The sequence below is a fragment of the Miniopterus schreibersii genome (assembly GCF_964146895.1).
Source record: "Miniopterus schreibersii genome assembly, chromosome: 6".
Lineage (NCBI taxonomy): Eukaryota > Metazoa > Chordata > Mammalia > Chiroptera > Miniopteridae > Miniopterus > Miniopterus schreibersii.
In genome coordinates, this window is record NC_138107.1 from 78,142,693 (window position 1) to 78,162,237 (window position 19,545).

General features: G+C 35.5%; 1 protein-coding gene across 3 annotated transcripts in view; it reads left to right on the forward strand.

The window, feature by feature from the left end:
* UTRN (utrophin) overlaps window positions 1–19,545 on the forward strand; it is a 398,636-nt gene that overhangs the window by 159,347 nt on the left and 219,744 nt on the right. For all 3 annotated transcript variants that reach the window (XM_081141495.1, XM_081141496.1, XM_081141497.1), the window contains 10 exons: window positions 699–827; window positions 1,137–1,307; window positions 1,760–1,921; window positions 2,340–2,477; window positions 3,898–4,089; window positions 4,954–5,126; window positions 10,860–11,010; window positions 12,203–12,378; window positions 16,493–16,628; window positions 17,972–18,121. In XM_081141495.1, coding sequence (XP_080997621.1) covers window positions 699–827; window positions 1,137–1,307; window positions 1,760–1,921; window positions 2,340–2,477; window positions 3,898–4,089; window positions 4,954–5,126; window positions 10,860–11,010; window positions 12,203–12,378; window positions 16,493–16,628; window positions 17,972–18,121 — 1,578 coding nt within the window. The remainder of the gene's footprint in view (window positions 1–698; window positions 828–1,136; window positions 1,308–1,759; window positions 1,922–2,339; window positions 2,478–3,897; window positions 4,090–4,953; window positions 5,127–10,859; window positions 11,011–12,202; window positions 12,379–16,492; window positions 16,629–17,971; window positions 18,122–19,545) is intronic.

Genomic DNA, 19,545 nt, shown 5'->3' on the forward strand with positions numbered 1-19,545 from the left:
GGTTTTATGTTAGTCTTTGGCTATACCACTACACTGTTAATTACTTCGTGGATATAGTGACCACCTAATTTTCATTGTTGTTTTCTGTTCCTCTTCTACTAACAATGAATCATTGTTAGTAGAAATTATTATTTTATTCTTTCATATCATAGCTAGGACTTTCCCCAAATTTGTATAATTACTAGGTAGCGGATAGAGATAGAAAAAACACACACATTATTGAGTGTTTGAGCAGTTACTGAAATCAGTCAGAGGAGACCCAGGCCCTGTCCTCTAAGATGTTAGTCTGTCGAACAGGCAGAATCTTTTTCAACCCATATTTTAACCATCCTTTTATGTTATTATTTCTTAAATGAGTTTTAAACAAATATGATCAAGAGGCAAATGGGATAATTTGCAACGTAAGATGAAGAATAAGGGAGGCAAAGAAAACGAGGCTGAAAAAGAAACTTTCACCTTTTGTTCTTCAGCTTTTTATTGTACTGAGGCCTAAACCCAACAGACTGAAGAACTTCTTAGGCATAGCTGTGCATTTTTAGGACTGAGGGTTTATTTGCTGGGAAGAGCCTTGCAGTAAGGTGTAAACCCTTTAAATTCAGCATATAATTAGCTCTTTGAAGGTCTTTTAAATCTCTTTGAAGATTTTCATCTTAAATATTCTGTAGGGTTGTATCAATGTTTTCTTAATTCCCTTCTAGAGCCATCAGAACCAGTTGGAAATATTTGATGGAAATGTTGCTCACATAAGTACCTGGCTTTATCAAGCTGAAGCTCTGTTGGATGAGATTGAAAAAAAACCAGCAAGTAAACAGGAAGAAGTTGTGAAGGTAGCAAAAGGGGGTCAGCAGTGCTTCTGGGGTGGAAGGTTTGCTGCAGGCCCCTGGGGAACGCGCCAGGTTACTTGCTCACACGTCCTTCCCATGCAGTAGATTCATCAGCCTTTATTTTGGTGGGAGAAACCAAAGTCCTGCATGAGCCTTAATATGTGAACAGCTCTTACGCAAGCTGATCGTATTAAAATCTTTTAGTAGGAATCCCAGGCATTTACTTAAACTGCCTTTAATTCTCAGTTAGCATCACACCCATGCTTGGCTTCCGTTTTCCCATGGGATTTTTCTGCATTTTCTTACAACCAGCGTTTACTGTCTGAGCTGGATGATGCCCGACTCCAAGTTGAGAATGTCCGCGATCAAGCTGTCGTTTTGGTGAATGCGCGTGGAGGCTCAAGCAGGGAGCTTGTGGAACCAAAATTAGCAGAACTGAATAGAAACTTTGAAAAGGTGTCCCAACACATCAAAAGTGCCAACGTGAGTAATTCTATTTTTATATAAAACTATTTTATGTAATTATATATCTAAATTATAAATGGTTATGTGGTATATAAGTAAATAATTGTAAAAGTAAGTTTTTCTTTGAATGGAGCATTTGTCTTTGTTTATTTGTGAGTGTGCATATGAAAGAGAGAAAATATGAGATGAGTATTGAAGAAAATAACCCATTCGAGCAAAGGTTTTGGAGTCTCGATGGGTTGTTAAAGTTGGCTATTAAAATAATGAGACTAATTCCCAAGCTAGGCATACATATTAACCTCATTTTATAGTCATACTTTATACATTTGTGCACACTACACACTTCTGAACTTGCTTTTCTGTGTTGATGCTTCTAAACGATACAGGTAATTTCACAATTTAGACCTCATGTGGAAAGCTACTACCTTGTTTTAAGAATATCTTTTCAAAGAACACTTTTCCTTCCACAGTTGCTAATTGGCCAGGAACCATTATCATATCAACATCTGGTCACCGCTGAAGCATTCGAAGCTGATGTGCCTTTCTCTGACTTGGAAAAACTAGAAAATGACATAGAAAATATGTTAAAAGTTGTGGAAAAACACTTGGAATCCAGTAATGAAGATGAAAAGGTGGGTTCAGAATTCTCAAAACCAGAATGTTCTTATTTTTCCTCTCTGTTAATTATATTTTTGCACCAGTGGTGTTTACCTAAATATCTGCCAAACATGATAGAACAGTCCAAATATGATTTTTCTGATGAGTCCCAATGTAAGTGATTTATGTAATGCTTAAAATAATAGACAGTACTTTCTGACTAAAAATAGTAGTAGTGTTATCTTGATGCTATCGAAGTTCTGCTAAACTAGCATTCTTTATGTTTTAACATCCAATGTGAAATATTTTAGGGAAAACATGAATTTTTTGTTATCTATAATTTAGATGAACATATCTTGACTTATAATTCGTAGGTTCGTTCTCCTACTTAGGAACTGATGGTAAATGACCTTGTTCTCCTTTTGAGTAAATTTTTTCCTTCTAAACATTCAGGTGGATGAGGAAAGGGCCCAGATTGAGGAAGTTCTACAAAGAGGAGAACAAATGTTACATCATCCTACGGAGGATAGTAAAAAGGAAAAGATCCGCCTGCAGTTACTGCTTTTGCACACAAGATACAACAAAACTAAGGTATTGTCGTGGGGAGTGTCTGTCCACGTCATTCAGATGTTTGGTTTTTATCCATGGACACTTCAGAACACAGCGGTTGGAATACTGTCTCCTCCTTCCTAGTGTGTATTGCTAGCTATGTTTATATTTTTAGGTGGGGCAAGAGTAAGAGAAAATAGCAATATAAGACCTTATTATTGGGCATCTCTCTTGGATTTCTGATAATGTACTAAACCTTAACAGGGATCTTTTTCTTTTGGAGTGGCTTCCTCCTTCGGATCTGTATTTTATGGAGAGGCTTGACCACATCAAAAAAATTTCTGGCTTACAAATAACCAAATTTGTGAAATTGGTAAATTATGGTTTATATTCTGGAAAAGATTCACTGCCAGCTCCCTTTTCAATGGCTGTATCCCCAGCCGCATTGTAAATGTGCTGGTGTCCCCAGAGGTCTGCTCTTGTTACAGATGAATGCAGACCTCTAGATTAAACACCATGTTATTGACTCAATGATTTCAGCTTTGAGTTTTGGTTTCATTTAGGAATCCTACCTGTGTTCAGGGTCACTAACTCAATAAACATATATTTATGATTATTTTACTATCACCTTTGAATTTACAGAGGAATATCATTTTTTAGAAGTTTAACATAGAGATATAGTGAAACTATGAAAGAAGCTACCTTAATTTGTGAGTAGATGAACTTTGGCTATTTGCAAATAGCAGACAGCATTTATTAAGCTATAGCCATCTAGAAGGAAAAGACTTCATCTCCTTAGGGACTAATGAGTGGCCCATCCCAGAGACTGCTTTATTATTTTGAAAGCTCTGATTAGAGGACACAGAAAATGCAATTATTAGGACAGAGAAGTAATCCACTCAGCTTAGCTTAATTTGTCTGAATTTAGAGTGTTTGGACCTGTTGTCTTACGCAGGATATTCATGTTCTATAATACTGTTCTCCAAGGTTAAGATTATATACTGAATTAACTGCAGCTTATTTTAATAAAAATCCCTATTGAATTTCTTATGTTATAAATACATGTTTAGCTTATTTACATTTTTAACAGTGAGGCCTAGAAGTGTTTAATATAATTGTGAGATTTAAAAAATGGGTGAAATAATTATGATATTAAAATGTGTTATTCCCTATAGAACTTTAAGAAATAAAGTTTGCTAAATGAGCTCAGGTGGCATAGGTCTTAAAGTGAAACCTTTCTGTTTAAGAGCAAGCTGCAGGCAAAAACTAGAATAGAGACTGTTAAGGGTCTAGCAAAGCAGGGCAGAAATATAAAAAATGAAAACTTTGTTTTTAAAAATTTGGTTCAGGGTATTGCACTTCTCCACAAAAGAGCCTTGTGTTTTTTTCAATTTGCTGTTCTTATTGTGGGGATATTTTAAGAGATGTGCATTATTATTATTTTTAATGATTTTTTTTACAGGCAATCCCTATTCAACAGAGGAGAACATGCCAACTAGCTTCGGGAATTAAATCATCACCGCTCCCTGCAGAGTATTTGGTTGAAATTAATAAGGTTTTACTTTCCATGGATGATGCTGAATTATCACTTAATACTCCAGAGCTCAGCACTGCTGTGTATGAAGACTTCTCTTTTCAGGAAGATGCTCTAAAGGTAAATCTCCAGGCGGGACATTTGAATAGCTGCAGTTAATGTAGGAATAATACAAGGAATTTGTCACTGTGCCTACTTAGCTGATCTATAGCTATTAAAATTTGTGCCAGGGAATTAATAATGTGTATGAATAATAAACCTCTCCTGTATTCACCAAGGAAATAATATAAAAAATTAAATTTTTACAAGTAGGTATGGATTTTTAGTGGGAAGGTAATTCTTTCCATCATCAGAGACATTTTAAAATCAAAAACCTGCACAAACCATATTTATTTCTTATTAACCTGACTGCCAGTTGGATGTGAAAGGTTAGCCTTCATCTTGCCATCTATAACAATTTAACATTGGCCAATGGTTAGGGTATGGGATGGCATCCTCATTGTAAGTTAATCAGGGATCTGGAAGTTTTTAGTTAATTCACAAAAGTATTAAATATCATCAAGGCCTTTTCATATAATCTGATTGTACTTATGTATAATGTCACAATAGCATTGCTGATAGATTTGATAGCCTTGACAGCTCATTTCTGTCATTTAAATTAGCATTATTAGATATATGAAAATATAAATAATTTTAGCTTCAAACACTTTATTACCTTTATAGAATGTTATTGAAGCTTTGTATATGCCCTGTACAAATGCCACTTGGAATATCTGTGAGGATTTTCCCCCCACCATTGGCATACCATGTTGTGTTCCTCACACTTTGGCCAATACAGGGTGTTATTTTTTTTTAAAGTTTCCAGTTTTGAATAGCAAAAATTATTATATTTCATTTCCTATTAAATAAGTGTTATACAATATAAATTTTCATCTGTGATTTCATTCTTTTTATCTCTTTTCTGGATTTTGTGAATGTTTGTAGAATACCAAAGACCAGCTGGACAGACTGGGAGAGCAGATCGCAGTCATTCATGAAAAACAACCAGATGTTATCCTTGAAGCTTCTGGACCTGAAGCCATTCAGATCCGGGATACACTTACTCAACTGAATGCAAAATGGGACAGAATTAATAGGATGTACAATGATCGTAAAGGGTACGTATAAATTAAGCTAATATTTAATTGAAAAGACCCCATAAGCTCATGAGCCACGACAAAAGTCATATGTACACTAAGATTAATGAGGCTATGTTTCATATCCTTGGAAGAGGCTTGTTTACTGTATTGTGATGAGTGCAGTTTCTTAAAGAAAGATGATAGAGATTACATATAGACGATCATTTGCAGCATAATATCTTAATAATTAAAGGAAGCACCTTAATTTTTAAAATCTAAATAGTGTCCATTTTCTTTAAAATAACTTACGGGTTTTCATTAATGTTTACTTTCTCCACATGTTGATGATTAATGTGAGTGAGAGACAGGCACAGAGAACTGGAATCCATATATAACCACAAACCCCTTTTTAAAATTACCTTCTGTTTAAGAGAATGAGTTTGAGCATTCTTCTGTCTAGATTTTGACCAGGCCTATTAATAGGTAGAAATGAAACAATGAGAGAGGATTTTGGGCAGTAGCCGGGCATGTAGTGGAAAGGCAAATAAGATATGAAATAGCCCAAGATAAAGTACCATGTAAGAGGAAAGTTAGCACAGAAAAATGCATTGGAAAACTTCAGAGACACGCACACAAAAATTAGGCATCATGCTTTCATCTTTTTTGTTTTGTTTTGTTTTAGCATACATAATTTTTGTGATTATACAGTTCTTGAAAAGGTAACTTTTAATGGCCTTTTGGTATAGTCCTTTGCATGGGTTTTTAAACCCGTCTCTGTACATTTAGAGAATGTTGTTTTAAGTACATCTTTATGCATACTTCTATTTAATTAGACTTTCTTATTAGATAAAGACGAAATTGTTAAAAAAGCAACATCTTAAGGCTCTGCCTTGCATTATGAAATTGGTTATTATACCCCTGCCAACAGTATATGTGAAAGTTAACTGAGCACTTGTTAACAGTGAAAGGTTGGATTTTTCTTTTAAGACCTTTGCCAATTGTCTAGCGAAGATTGCATCTCAACGCTATTTTCATTTTTTTCATTATCAGTGACATTTCAGTATTCTTACATGTGTTTATTGGCCTCAGTGCTATTTCTTCTGTCAACTGTTAGGTCATGTCCTTTGTTCAGTTTTCTATTATGGAATTACCACTTTCTGATTAACTTGCAAAAGCTTTTTTCTATTTTAAGGATATTACCTATTCATATTTCTTGTTTATTGCCTAGTCACAGCTTTTCATACGCCGTCTAATTTTGTTAATGGTGTTCTTTTGACATACAGGTTTAATTTTATATAATTATACCTTGCTAGTCGATTTCCTTTTGTAATTTTGGTTTGCTTTTATGCATACAAATTACTTTTCTTGTGATATTAGTTAAATATTTATGTGTACTTTAAAAACAATTTTGTCTGATTTAAAATTTACATTTAATAACTAAGCCACCTGAATTTTATTTTTAAATGTATTTTGTGTTAAGGCTCCAGGTTGTTAGTCCTATACACTCTCTTTAGTATCAAGCATCGGGTTCATGCATCTCTACTTTTCAAATACTCCTCGGCTCATTTTTTTGTATATCCTGAGATAAAAAACACTAATCTGTTCTATTTTGTTATATTTTTCTTAAGTGAACAATCAGTTTTCTCAATACTTTTCCTGAATAATTTAGCTCTTATTATTGGTGATATTTCCTTTCTCATCATTTTAAATGAATTTCTATCTCATATTTATTTAGTTTTGCTAATTCTGTTTTATGACACAATCAGCTTTAGTCTATTACCATAACATTTTTCTTATAATTTTTTTTCATTCAGTACAGTACATTTCCTGTAATTATTCTGTCTTTAAAATTCATATTCCTTTTCTATATTTCTTCTTCCAGTAAAGTTTTAGTAATTTCAATAATTGGTTAAAAAATGATCAATTTGAAATGTAGTCTTTCTCTCATTACTTGGGTCCTTTTCTGTGTCCTCAGAAGAGCTTTGATGGTTTGTGTATACTTTTCACCCCTGGTAGTTTTGTGCTTTTATTGTTGTTTGTTATTGTAGAGTTGGTATTTGGTAGCTTTCTTCTGCACTGTGTGTGTCTGTGTACCTGTGTGTGTGTGCAAGTGTGTTTGCATATAAAATGGGTTTATTTAGCCTTTGTCAGTAATCTCACACATCATTTGCATATGGTAACTTTTTCTTCAGTTACCCTATTTGCATATATGCCTCTGGCGATGGGATAGAACTTCAAGGACATTGTCGATTTGTAATGTTGATTGCAGAAATTCATGCTATTTTCTTGATTATAAAAATGTTACCTGTTAGGAAATAGTTTATTCCATGGGAGTTTTCAAAATTTTAAGCACAGGACTCTCTTACGTTATCATGTCTTTTATTTTATTATTGGGTTTTCTTTGTTTTCTGCATTCCTTTGCTGGAAGGTTGTCTCTCTTATTTTATTTGTCCCTGTACTGGGATGCATTAATTGGTTATTTTCTTATTCCTAAATGTTCCTTTGTTTTTCTCTCCCAATCTCGGTGACCAGTTTCAAAATGTTTATTTTTCATCATCTCTGTTTATCTGCATTGAACAAGCCAGAAGTTTCTTTCTGTCCTGTCCTTTTCATAAAGCAGTGAGGCAAAGGCAGATACCCTGTGCGGAAACAGTCAGAGCCAGCAGGGGTCACCGCCGAGTCCATTTGTCTATACCAGATCACGCTTTTTTGCCTGTAAAACTTTTCAATCTTTGTGGGCCTGTCGGAAAGGCAAGATAAATACCCATGAAAACAGATCATCTTTCTTTGAGAACTCCTGTATGCCTGCTTTGCTAATGTTCATAGCATTCGCTTTAATATTTTTCCAAATCAGCAATTTTAGAACCATCTTAGATAATGGAGCTCTCCTTTCCCAGTCAGATTTCTTCCCTTGCTTTAAGCCACTTATTTCTTCCTTCTCATGTTGGATCCTTATGTATCTTCTAAGAATGGCTCAGATTTTATACTGTGTCCTCTTTGGTGACTCTCACTGCTGTGTGAACCAAGTTCAGTCTTCTCATCTTAAACTTACAAGCTTTCTAACAGATGGCTTAATTTCTAATATCTTGCGCATATTGTTATAAAAAGTTTTCTTCATTCATTTTGTCTAAACTTGATGACAATTTTCTTTGCTTTCTTTACTGTCTTGGTTTCCGATTCTTACTCAGAATTCAGTTCTCTTCCAGGAGTCATTTTCTTTCTTAATTTCTCCATCATTTAAAAAGTTTTGGAAATTCAATTTTATCACGAAAACACTTCACCCACCCGCCTACCTGTATGTCCCTACCTGTGCATCCACACACGCGTCGTTCACTTCAGGCATATTGTTGAGTTGCGGCTGATGTCAGGCCCACGCAGCCCTGTGGAAGCGGCTACAAAGGACTGAAAGGAAGAGGCGATCAGTAGATGCGGCCTCTCTTCCCCCGGGCCCAGAGGTGCGTGGTGGAAACTCATAGCAGAGAGAAAACCAGAAAGGCCCACGGGGACCATATCAGAAGGACCTTCGTATCATGCTAAGCAGCCTGTAGTTTACTCTGAGAACAGTAGGGAGCTGTTGCCCTGTCTTAACAAGGGAATGACAGGTTGCTGATTGTATTTGCAGGAGGGATTTGCAGAGGACAAAGCTAAGAGCTCTGTGATCCATCTGTGCCTGACGCATGATGGTAGCTTGGTTAGGAAAGTGGCCCTGGAAATGGGGACTAGGGAAACATCTGAGAATTAAGTAGTTGAATCAATAAAATGTGGTGATCAGTGGGATGTTAGAGGAAGGAAGAGGGAGGAGTAAAAATTACCCCAAATCTTTGGCTTGAGGATCCAGGTAGGCGATGGTACCATTGCCAGAGACCAGGAACATAGGTGGTGAGAGTTTTGGGGGGGAGATATCCATGCCGGTTATGATATTAAAGACAGCAAACTTTTATGTTTCTAGATTAAGGCTTAACTTTGAATCCTTTGACTCTCAGGCAGTTCATAGTCCTTCACAATTCCTTGCTGCCTCCCATATGAACTGACCATATTCAGAGAGGAGGTGATGGCTTAGTGAATTGTAGCTGAACATTCCCCCCCCCCAGTCCCTCGCCCCCCCCCCTTATTTAATCTATGGTTATACTGCTGAGATTTATTTGAAATTTATGTTCTGTTACGATGATGATCTTTACTAGGCTTGCTGTTTATATTCTCAGAGTCTTTAAATCTTTGGAGCAGCCTTTCTAGCAACATTTTCTCCTTATTATTGCAGCATCTCAAAAGTTGAAATCTGTGATTGTTATTTAGTTACTGCACATTTTTACCAAAAGTAATAAAGATTGTTTTAGTATTTTCTCATAGTGTTTTGTTTGAAATGCTCTTATTTTTGTCATGCCCAATAGAATGTTGCTCCCTGTGGGCACTCAACAAATATTAACTAAATTTTCAAAATGATTTTCATGGGAGAAGGAAATATAAACATTATTTTTGAGTTAGAGATGTCAGGGATCATTTTATTATTTTTTAAAAAAATAGTAATATCTTTTTATTATATAAAGTAAAAATTTTATTAATATTAAAATCTCAGAGGTGTCTCCTGAGCCTCTCCCAGCACCACTTATTGAAATGAAAAGGCAGAAGGAAATTCTTTAGGATCTGAATGAAATACAGCTTATGCTCTTTTATACTTATATGTTCCAAATACGACAAGCATCAGACTTTGACTTCCAATCTCATTTCTAAAGGAGTGAGGTTTAAATAGGCATCTCAGTAATACTTGTCTCATTGTCTGAGCTGGGCTTTGCAGTCACTTCCATACTGTGCTGTGTTCAGATAAATGGGACACTCTGGATTAGTCATTGCAAAGAGTGTGTTTGTTTGCTAGGGCTCCCATAATAAGATACCACAGACTGGGTGGCTTAATCAACAGATATTTACTTTCTCTCTGTTCTGGAGGTTGTAAGTCCAAGATCAAGGTGCCAGCAGGGTTAGTTTGTGTTGAGGCCTCTCTTACTGGCTTGCAGATGGCCACCTTCTCCCAGTGTCCTTACATGGCCGTTTCTCTCTGCTCTCTCAGACACAGAGAAAGATATCGCTGGTGTCTCCTCCTCTTCTTATTAGGACACCAGACCTGTGAGATTAGGGCCCACTCTTATGACCTCATTTTAAAAATTACCTCCCTAAAGGCCCATCTCCAATTACAATCACTTTGGGGGTTAGGGCTTCAACATATGAGTTTTGGGGCCACAATTTAGTCCATCACACAGAGAATAATGGAGGGAAAGGAAATTTTGAAGTGTTTTGGCATTTTGGGTTTTGTTCTACCTGGGAACTAAATGTTCAGGAAGTAAAACATCATAATTTTTTCCTGGGAGAATAGAGTAATTAATCATATTTGACATTTCATGGTATTTGAAATGTTAAGTGTTTAAAGTTGGGTAGGTAACTGCCTGCAGCTAATCAATCTTAATTTTCCAAGCTGGAGGAAAAGGCTATCTTTTCAGTTGATAAGCTGCCTGTTGTGTGCGTGCATGTGTGCAGGCATGTGAGAGAGAGGTGGGCAGGATGGTGTGTGTGCAACTGTTTTGCTCTTGGTATGACGCATGTTTCTCTAAAAGGAATCATTAACTGTAATCATTACAAAAAGTGATCCTGGAGCAGTGATCTGTGAATCCACTGATTTTGGAGTTTTCAGTTTAAATGAGATTTGAACTTACTTAGAAAAATTGCTTCTTAGACAGTCCTGGAAAGTTTGAAAGCCTATTTTATGTATTTGTTGTCCTCTAGTCATTTTGACAGGACGGTGGAAGAGTGGAGACAATTCCATTGTGACCTTAATGACCTCACCCAGTGGATAACGGAAGCTGAAGAGTTACTGGCGGATTCCTTGGCTCCAGATGGTGGCCTGGACTTAGAGAAAGCCAGGATACACCAGCAGGTGAATGCTCACTGTCAGAGGCTGGGGATCTGCTAAAAAGGCGGCATACTTGTTTAGTGTGGGACATTTAAGATATATTTCGAAAGTAGGGGTTAAATATATTAATTTTTTAGGCGCATACAGACAATCTGTAATTTTCGTTCCAGTTCTAGTTTCCAGTCATAAGGGCTTAAGAAAATTTGTTATTTACACTTTTTAATTAGGAATTTAACACAACTTAAATTAAAAATCTTCTTAGTGACTAATATGAAAAACAATTTTATTTAAAAATTTTAATATTTAGAATAACATTTGTAAAATTTTGTACCCAAGACTATGGCGGAAAGATATCAGCATACCTCACCTCTGTTTTCTGTACTTAAAACACTTAGGCATCTCATTTCCACTTTGTATTATTGACAATTATCATAAAAGTAAATCATTCATGGGCTATATCAGGGCAGCTGCTCATGTGAGTCTAATTCAGTATTGGAAAATATGACACAGCAGCAAAATCAGTTCTGCTGATAACAACAGGTCTTTAAAAATGATGGTCAAAATGAGCAAACTTTCAATTTTACCATTGTTGAAAATATTTTCTTTTATTAAATTTTTAAAATAAATTTTATGTAGAAGGTTAATGAAGAGTTAACAAATGCATTCATCTGCCTCACATACATGTTAATGAATTTTTATTTTTAGAGATATAGATGAGTGCTTAAATTTTACTTTAAGATATCCTCTTTAAATTCATTGCTTAAAAATTTAGAGATCAGTGAAGCAGTGTCTCAAGAAAATGCGTATTGAGCTTTACTTATACATGATAGGACATAAGGGTACATGGGTTTGGTTTTCTTTTTAAGAGAGGCATTCAAGCACGTATTTGGAGGAAGACAAGCAATCCACTTTAATCAGACCTCATTGATGCTTACGCCTCAGTTGTAAACAGCTGTTATTTATTTTATGTTATTTTTCTGTCCTGTTTCACTCTATGACATTTACAAGCGTGGGTGGGATTTCCAAATGGATTTTGTTTAGCATGTTTACTGAAATGTAATGAAAGCGTTTTTAAGAGCCTTTTTCATGAACATAATGTACCCTCCCAGGCTTTGTTCCTCTGACACTGAAATTGGCGCCAGGTACCTGGGGGACCCGCTGCGTCAGAGCATCTTAGTTTAGTGGTAGAATTAATCTTGGCTTCCACTATTTGCAGGAACTCGAAGAGGGGATCAGCAGCCACCAGCCCAGTTTTGCAGCATTAAACAGAACTGGTGACGGGATTGTCCAGAAACTCTCCCCCACAGATGGAAGCTTCTTCAAAACCAAGCTGGCAGGCCTAAACCAGCGCTGGAGTGCGATCCTTGCAGAAGTGAAGGATCGGCGGCCAAGGTGATTTAGCCTCAATCATTTAAGGGCACAAGGGTAGAGATATTTTGGGCTGAGGCTTTTTAAGATACAGTCAGATGACTTCAAAGTTCTTTTATTGTCTGATATTATGATGCGAGCTTTACTGACATTTAAGACCTCCACTGTCCATGTTCTGCATTTTAGAACACTTTCCTTTACTGTATTTTCACGCTGTCCATAAAGTCTCATTTTTCTACGCAGATATCACACACATAAAAAATGCCTCACTGCTTTTATTCTTGACTGTTTATTATGATTATGGTGCCCATGTGGCAGGAACTCAAATTAGCTGAAAGAACACTCTGGACTTCCAGTTTGAAGATCTGGGTCCAGGGTCAGGTACCTCACTTGCTCATTTCCTGACTGGGCCCTGGGGTCTTCATTACTAATCCTCTCCCTCGGTCATTCTTAGTCAGAGGGTGTGCTGGGCTCATATACTATGTCGGTGCTCGGTAAGTAATACAGCTCCTCTTCCAGGTAATAGAATACATATGATGAATTGTTATTTGTTCTTATGTCAAATTATGTTACAGTGCCCCAGATTTTATTGGTGTCTTCTGGTTGTAAATATGTTTACCAGTGAAAATAATGTTCAACATTATACATATTTTACATATTTAAAATTATTTGAAGTTTTTTTTTGAGATGATCCATAATTAATGGATGATTTCTACTTTGCTTAATATATTCCATATCATAAATTACCCGTTTTAGAGTTAATGGTAATTGTGAGTTAAAAATCCCCAGATATTTTTTTCTGCTAATTTTAACTCTGTAGATGATGTATTATTTTAGAAATATGCTAATGTTTTGTTAAAGGACAATCTAATACTTTGGAGATATTGCAGGTTAGGGTCCATACCACCACGATAAAGCAATTATCACAATAAAGCGAGCCACACATTTTTGGTTTTGTTGTTTTCCAATGCATATAAAAGTTGTGTTTACACTGTACTGTATAGTCTATTAAGTGTGCAATAGCGTTTTGTCTAAAAAACCAATTACAAACCTTAATTAAAAATATTTTATTGCTAATAAATACTAACCATCATCTGAACCTTCAGTGAGTCATAATCTTTTGGCTGGCTGAGGGTCTTACCTTCGATTTGTAAGAAAATGCAATTTCTGTGAAACACAGTAAAGTGAGGCACAATGAAATGAGGTGTGCCTGTATTATAGTGTACCATAAAATGTTCAAGTATGATTATTGGCATTGGCTGCTTGTTATAAAATAAAGTCATCTGTTATTTTGTGTTTTGATAAGAGGCAGTTGTAGCTTGTGTGATTTGGTTGAGACCTTGCCACGTGGCAGAGAGAGCGTTAGGCGCCTTGCACACATTGCCCCATTTAATGCTCACAGCTACCCTCTAGGGGACTGTTAGGCCCATTGCACAGCTTTGGAAACTGAGGCTCAGAGAGGTGAGGTTAAGTAACTTGTCCAGGGTCTCACAAGTACTGTTAGTGATGGTACTAACTGTTAGTACTGTTAGCGATGGTGCTAACTTGCTGTCTCAACTACTGTGCTGTACAAACTTGAAAAGACCCCATCTGGCTAAGTTTTCCCTCTGTAAATGAGAACTGTGGTATCTTTCAAAGGAGCGTCATGAGGATAAAAGAAGATAGTGTTTGTAAAAAGCATATTCCCTGACTACTCATAGTAAAACTCAAAATATCTAGTTCTTATAATAGCAAGTTAATGTAGAACTGATTCTTCACGCATGTTATTGCTGAATTTTGCCAACGACTGATGGATTGATTTGATCTGTATTTCTTGAGCCTTGTGTTTAGCACTGGGGATACAAATATGACAAAGAAACTCAGAAACTAAGAAGAAAATATTTTATGGGAAAAATGCTGTTTTGATTAAAGAACATTGTTAAGAAGATGCAGTGTTGTCTCGGGCAGGGTGATGGGCTGTGGAATTTAGGCATCGCAGGGGAGGGATCTGAAACTGAGTTTTGAAGTATTTATAGCAATTTCCCATAAATTCCTCCGAGGGAGGGCCTTCTAGGGAAAAGAAGTGGAACAGAAAAGGTGGGGGGCATGAAACAGTTTGGCCAGGTGAGAGATCTGCCAAGGTTAGATGGGGAGGAAGGTTCAGGGACCAGGGCCAGGATTGAAAATGGAGGTCATATGGAATCTTCTAAGCCATGCTGATGAGTTTGCATGGAGAATCTTTCTGACTAGAAAATGGCATATCTCCCAGGTGTTCTTAAGAATAAAGATGTACCTGCTGACATGGTGTTAGCAATAATGCAGAAACTCCCCTAAAGACTTTCAATGGACCTCTGTGGAGTGTGCTAATTATTGCTCCCAGAACTAATAAGGGGAAGCCACTACATATTTTAGTCATTTTTTGGGAGAGAAAAGAATAATGCACCCCTTCTCCAGCATCTGATATTTTAACTAAAGCAATGCTTGTTTTCATAAATTCATGTTTGACTTCACTTCATGGAGTCATTTATCTTAAATTGGGGCCACGTTGGCACTTTGAGAGCTTATATGTGTACTGTTATCATAGTCACAGAGAAATAGCGCACAGTTCAATCTGTTTGCACAGTTCAACAACTCGTGGTGTTATTTCTTAATGAGCAATTGTTATCTACTGTTTGAACATGAATTTAAAGCTTGTTTTTACTCTTAGGGATAACATTTAAAATGTAGATTATATTTAGCTAGTTTGCAGATGAAAATTTTGTGTGACTTGAATATGTGTTATTGAAATTGCTTGATAATGTTTTTCGCCTTCATAGATAGATTTTCAAAATACCAGATTAGTCATGATTATGAAACATGAAAAATTTAAATTCCAGCTTCTTTTTTTTTTGAAATACAAGTCTAGAATAGCATTTTAGGTGTTTCTAAAGTTGCTATTTTAGTTAAATACTCTGTGATACAGACGGTAAATTACCTGTTTTGGTATGGTTAGTCTTAACAATCTGTACTGTTACTTGATTTTTTTGTTTTTAATTTTGAAGCAGTGTTCTCTTCTGATGGGTACTTAAAAATGAAAACTTGTGATTTTCATTATTTTTTTTTTTAAATATTAAAATACTCTCCTCCAAATATTACTGGTTCTCTACTAAATATATAAGTATTTATTTAGCATTTTATTATATATGTATATCAATATGTTAAGTCTTTTTGTGACTAAAAAAACAAAGTCATAGCCATAAAAATGTAAATTCTTATTAGGAGATGACACAATGTAATTTATTAAAAAATTGGATTCTATTTTTAAATCATCAGCTAGTAGCAGCAGCTATAAAAATAGTGGTACCACCGCCAAGCTCTAAATAGCTTTCAAACCCTTTCTAAAAAATACATAATCTGTTTATAATATAGGTTCTAGTCATATTCACATCTTCTGACACATGGTTTATATACTTATAAATGTTATTCTTTTAACATTTAAAAGATCTAATTAAGGCAGTTCCTTTTTTATACTCTAATGACTCTTTGTTTCCTTATGTCCTTTAAAACGTTTGCTTTATTTTCTAGATCTCTTTTTATAACTTGTCTATATTCAAATGTGCTTTATTTTAATGAACCAACTAAATGTCCATTTTTCTTGCATTTTCTAATACTTGTAAAAAATTTCCATTCTCAGTATCTTGCCCTGATCTTAGTCTTTCTTTCCTGTAAATGAAGTAGAGTAGTAGTTGCCACCTAATGTGAATAATATGTCATATAATGATGCCTTGATGTCTCCATGGAGTAATTATGTGCTTTGTATTATAATCTTAGATCAAGACCCTTTTCATGTTTTTTTAAAAGTTTATTATGTTGTACAGTGGTATCTCGCTTAAAAAATTCTTTCTATTAAATGTCTATGTAATTTTCATGATGAGAGAAGATAATAGTCTTTAGTTTCAATGTTTTTCACTTTAATGAAGGAAGAATTCTTACATTATCAAAGAATCTCTGGTATTGCAGAATGTATATTATTATTGACACATTTGAGATGCATATTAAAATAATTATCAAGAGTCATTTCCTTAATGGTTTATTTAGTGCAGATATACAAAATAAATATATGACATTCTGCTTAATTGGAAAATTTTTCTCAATAGTTTTCAATAATATATTCTTTTAGGCTAAAAGGAGAAAGTAAGCAGGTGATGGAATATAGAAAGAGACTAGATGAGATTATCTGCTGGTTAACAAAGGCCGAGAATGCTGTGCAGAAGAGATCAGCCACTGAGCTGGAAGAAAACCTGAAAGAATTAACAGTAAGTGTGTTGTGTCTATATTTGCTAATACTTTTTGATGCATGAACATTTACACTAAAAATAAGATAAAATATTAGAAGAAGAAAAGGGGAAGAAACTTTGTACTTTGTGGTATATGCGGTGCACTTTAAAGAGGAATATCATTTCCTTTTCTTTTAAAGAGCAGCTGTATTTTGTCCCTGCAGAGGTAAGGCTTCCTTCACATAAAAATGATAAATCACGTGGTCTTGATATTAGACCTAAGGTTCTTAAGATATTTTAAACAGACTTCATCATTGTAGAATATAATACTGCTGAGGAGTAAAGTTTTTGCTTTTAGATTTAGAAGACAGTACTGCTGTGGAGTAAATTGCTCATTACTATCTATAAAATTGAGTTTTATAGAAACTAGAGGAAACTCTAGGTGACTTGAGAGTGCTCACCACAGGTTAGTCTAGACTCAGTGTCATGGTTGTATTAATCAAAATTTTTTGTTGATCTACAACCTACAAGGATTGTTTATAGTTGTTTATTTATGCTATATGTAAAATTCATAAAGATATATAGACATATAAGTATACTCAAATATCCATAAATTTTATATTTTTTGTGTTAAGAGTTAAAAGACTTGTTGCAGAACATAAGCATGATGCGTTCATATTTTTATTTAAAAAAAAGAAATTGGGTGTGTATGTGGATAAACACATGGGACTGTATCCAAGTAGCCTAAAAGGTTACCCACTGTTTCGAAAAGAGGTTTTCTCTAAAGGAATAAGATTGAGGCATTTTGGGAAACTATTAGTAATGACAAAAAAATATTATGTCGGAAACAATTATTGTTTTATTTTCAAAATGCGACAACAAATATCTAACAAACTTGTTCCTGTTTTAACTAAAAATTTCAGTAGTTTTCTTGGAATATCCCTTCTGTAGACAGTTCGGGGGCCATTGCAAAGGGTTGGACAGCGCAGTAGGGTAGACAGAGATAAAGTAGGAATAGATGCATAAAAGACTCCAGCTGGGTTTCTTTGGTTTGTTTCGGCCTTTCATTAGAACAGACACCATTTTCATCACATAAGAGCAGAATGTTAAATTATCAATGGCGATGTGATTGGATATGACCCTGTTAAGAGACAGGGTGGGGGTGGGAGCACCCGGTCACACTGAGGTGGGTGGTCATCCTCACGTCAGTTACAGTTTGTTCACACAAGTTCAGGCTCCTTATAAGTTTATTTTCTACTTAAGAAATTCAAAGTCCACATTTGAAAAATACTTACCCAAACTAAGTCACTTTCTAATACAGTTCTTGAACTTTCTCGAGTATGACAACCTTCTAATCACAACCTCTGTCCTGACACCTTTAGGACTTAAGCCAGGAGATGGACGTACAAGCTGAGAAGCTCAAATGGCTGAATCGAGCTGAACTGGAAATGCTTTCAGATAAAAGTCTGAGTTTACATGAAAGAGAGAAGACTTCAGAAAGCTTAAGAACTGTAAATTCGACATGGAATAAGGTGTGCATTAAGAAGTACTGTCACATCTTTCTCATATTTATTGATTTTGTTGTCAAAGAAGTAGGATCATATATTTTACTTTTAAGGATATCCAAATATGGGCACATTTTATTAATGCTTACTAATAAAATGTTTGTAGTTATTATTTTTGCATCTGTCATGGACAGAAGCATATATTTCCAAAGAATGTTTTTTATTTTACTTATATTTTTTGACCTATGGGATTTCTATGTTATATACTACATTAAATATTGAATATATATATCAGAATGGGACAATAGAATGCCAGTAGTTTTATTTTGAAAATGCAGACATGAAAATAACTTCCTGATGTTGCACTTGACATGTCACGTATGTACGTAAATCTTAATGATTTTATTCATTCAACAAAATTTCTTAGGTTCCATGTGGAATGTAATGGCATGTGGCTTCAAATATGATGGAGATAAGGCCTTTTTCTCATACCATTATTATTATTATTATTATTTCGCAGTTGAAATAGTTAAAGGCAGATAAAATCATAGATTTTTACTTATTTTGGTTTGGCACATACCGTCTCAGAGTATGAGGTTTGTTTGGGACATTGAATGGATGCATCTGCCCCTGGTTTGGATAGACTCCGTATCAGTCATTTCCTCCCCCTCAGTCCCCGTAAAATGTAGCCATTATGGTACATCTAACGATGCAGGTGCTTTATTGATCTAGCCTCTCTGGGTAATAATTACTGTCTTGATGAGTCACTGTTACTGATGACTCACACCCTTGTATCTATGGCCGAGACCTCTCTCCATGCCCTAGACTTGTATGTACATCTGCCTGCTCAACAGCTCTACTTGGATGTCTAATAGGCATCTCAGAATCACATTAACAATTGAGCCCCTGATCTCCACCTCCCCCTTGTGCATTAATATACGTCTCCCACCTCAGCTACTGGCAATTATATCTTTATTATCATTTAGGCCAAAAACCTTGGAGTCAGGCTTTTGGCATGTGGATTATATTTCAATTTGTAAAAACTAAACCTTGGAGTCACCATTATCAACTTCTCCTTCAAAATACATATTAGTTTGGTGTGTGGTGTGATGGATGGCTAGATAATTAGACATGATGAAGGAAACATAGCAAAATTTTAACAATCATAGATGTTGGATGGCACATGGGTGTTCCCTGTAAAATTCTTTCAACTTTTCTTAGGTTTGAAAAATTTCATAAATGTGACTGCTTCTCATTACCTCCATTTCCACGAACTTGTTTCAAGCCACCACCATCCCTTTTCTTAATTTTTTTTGTGTTAATCCTCACATGAGGATATTTTTTCCATTGCTTTTCAGAGAGAGGAAAGGGGGGCTGAGAGGGAGAAAGAGAGAGAGAGAGAAACATCAATGTGAGAGAGACACATTGACCGGTTGCCTCCTACATGTGCC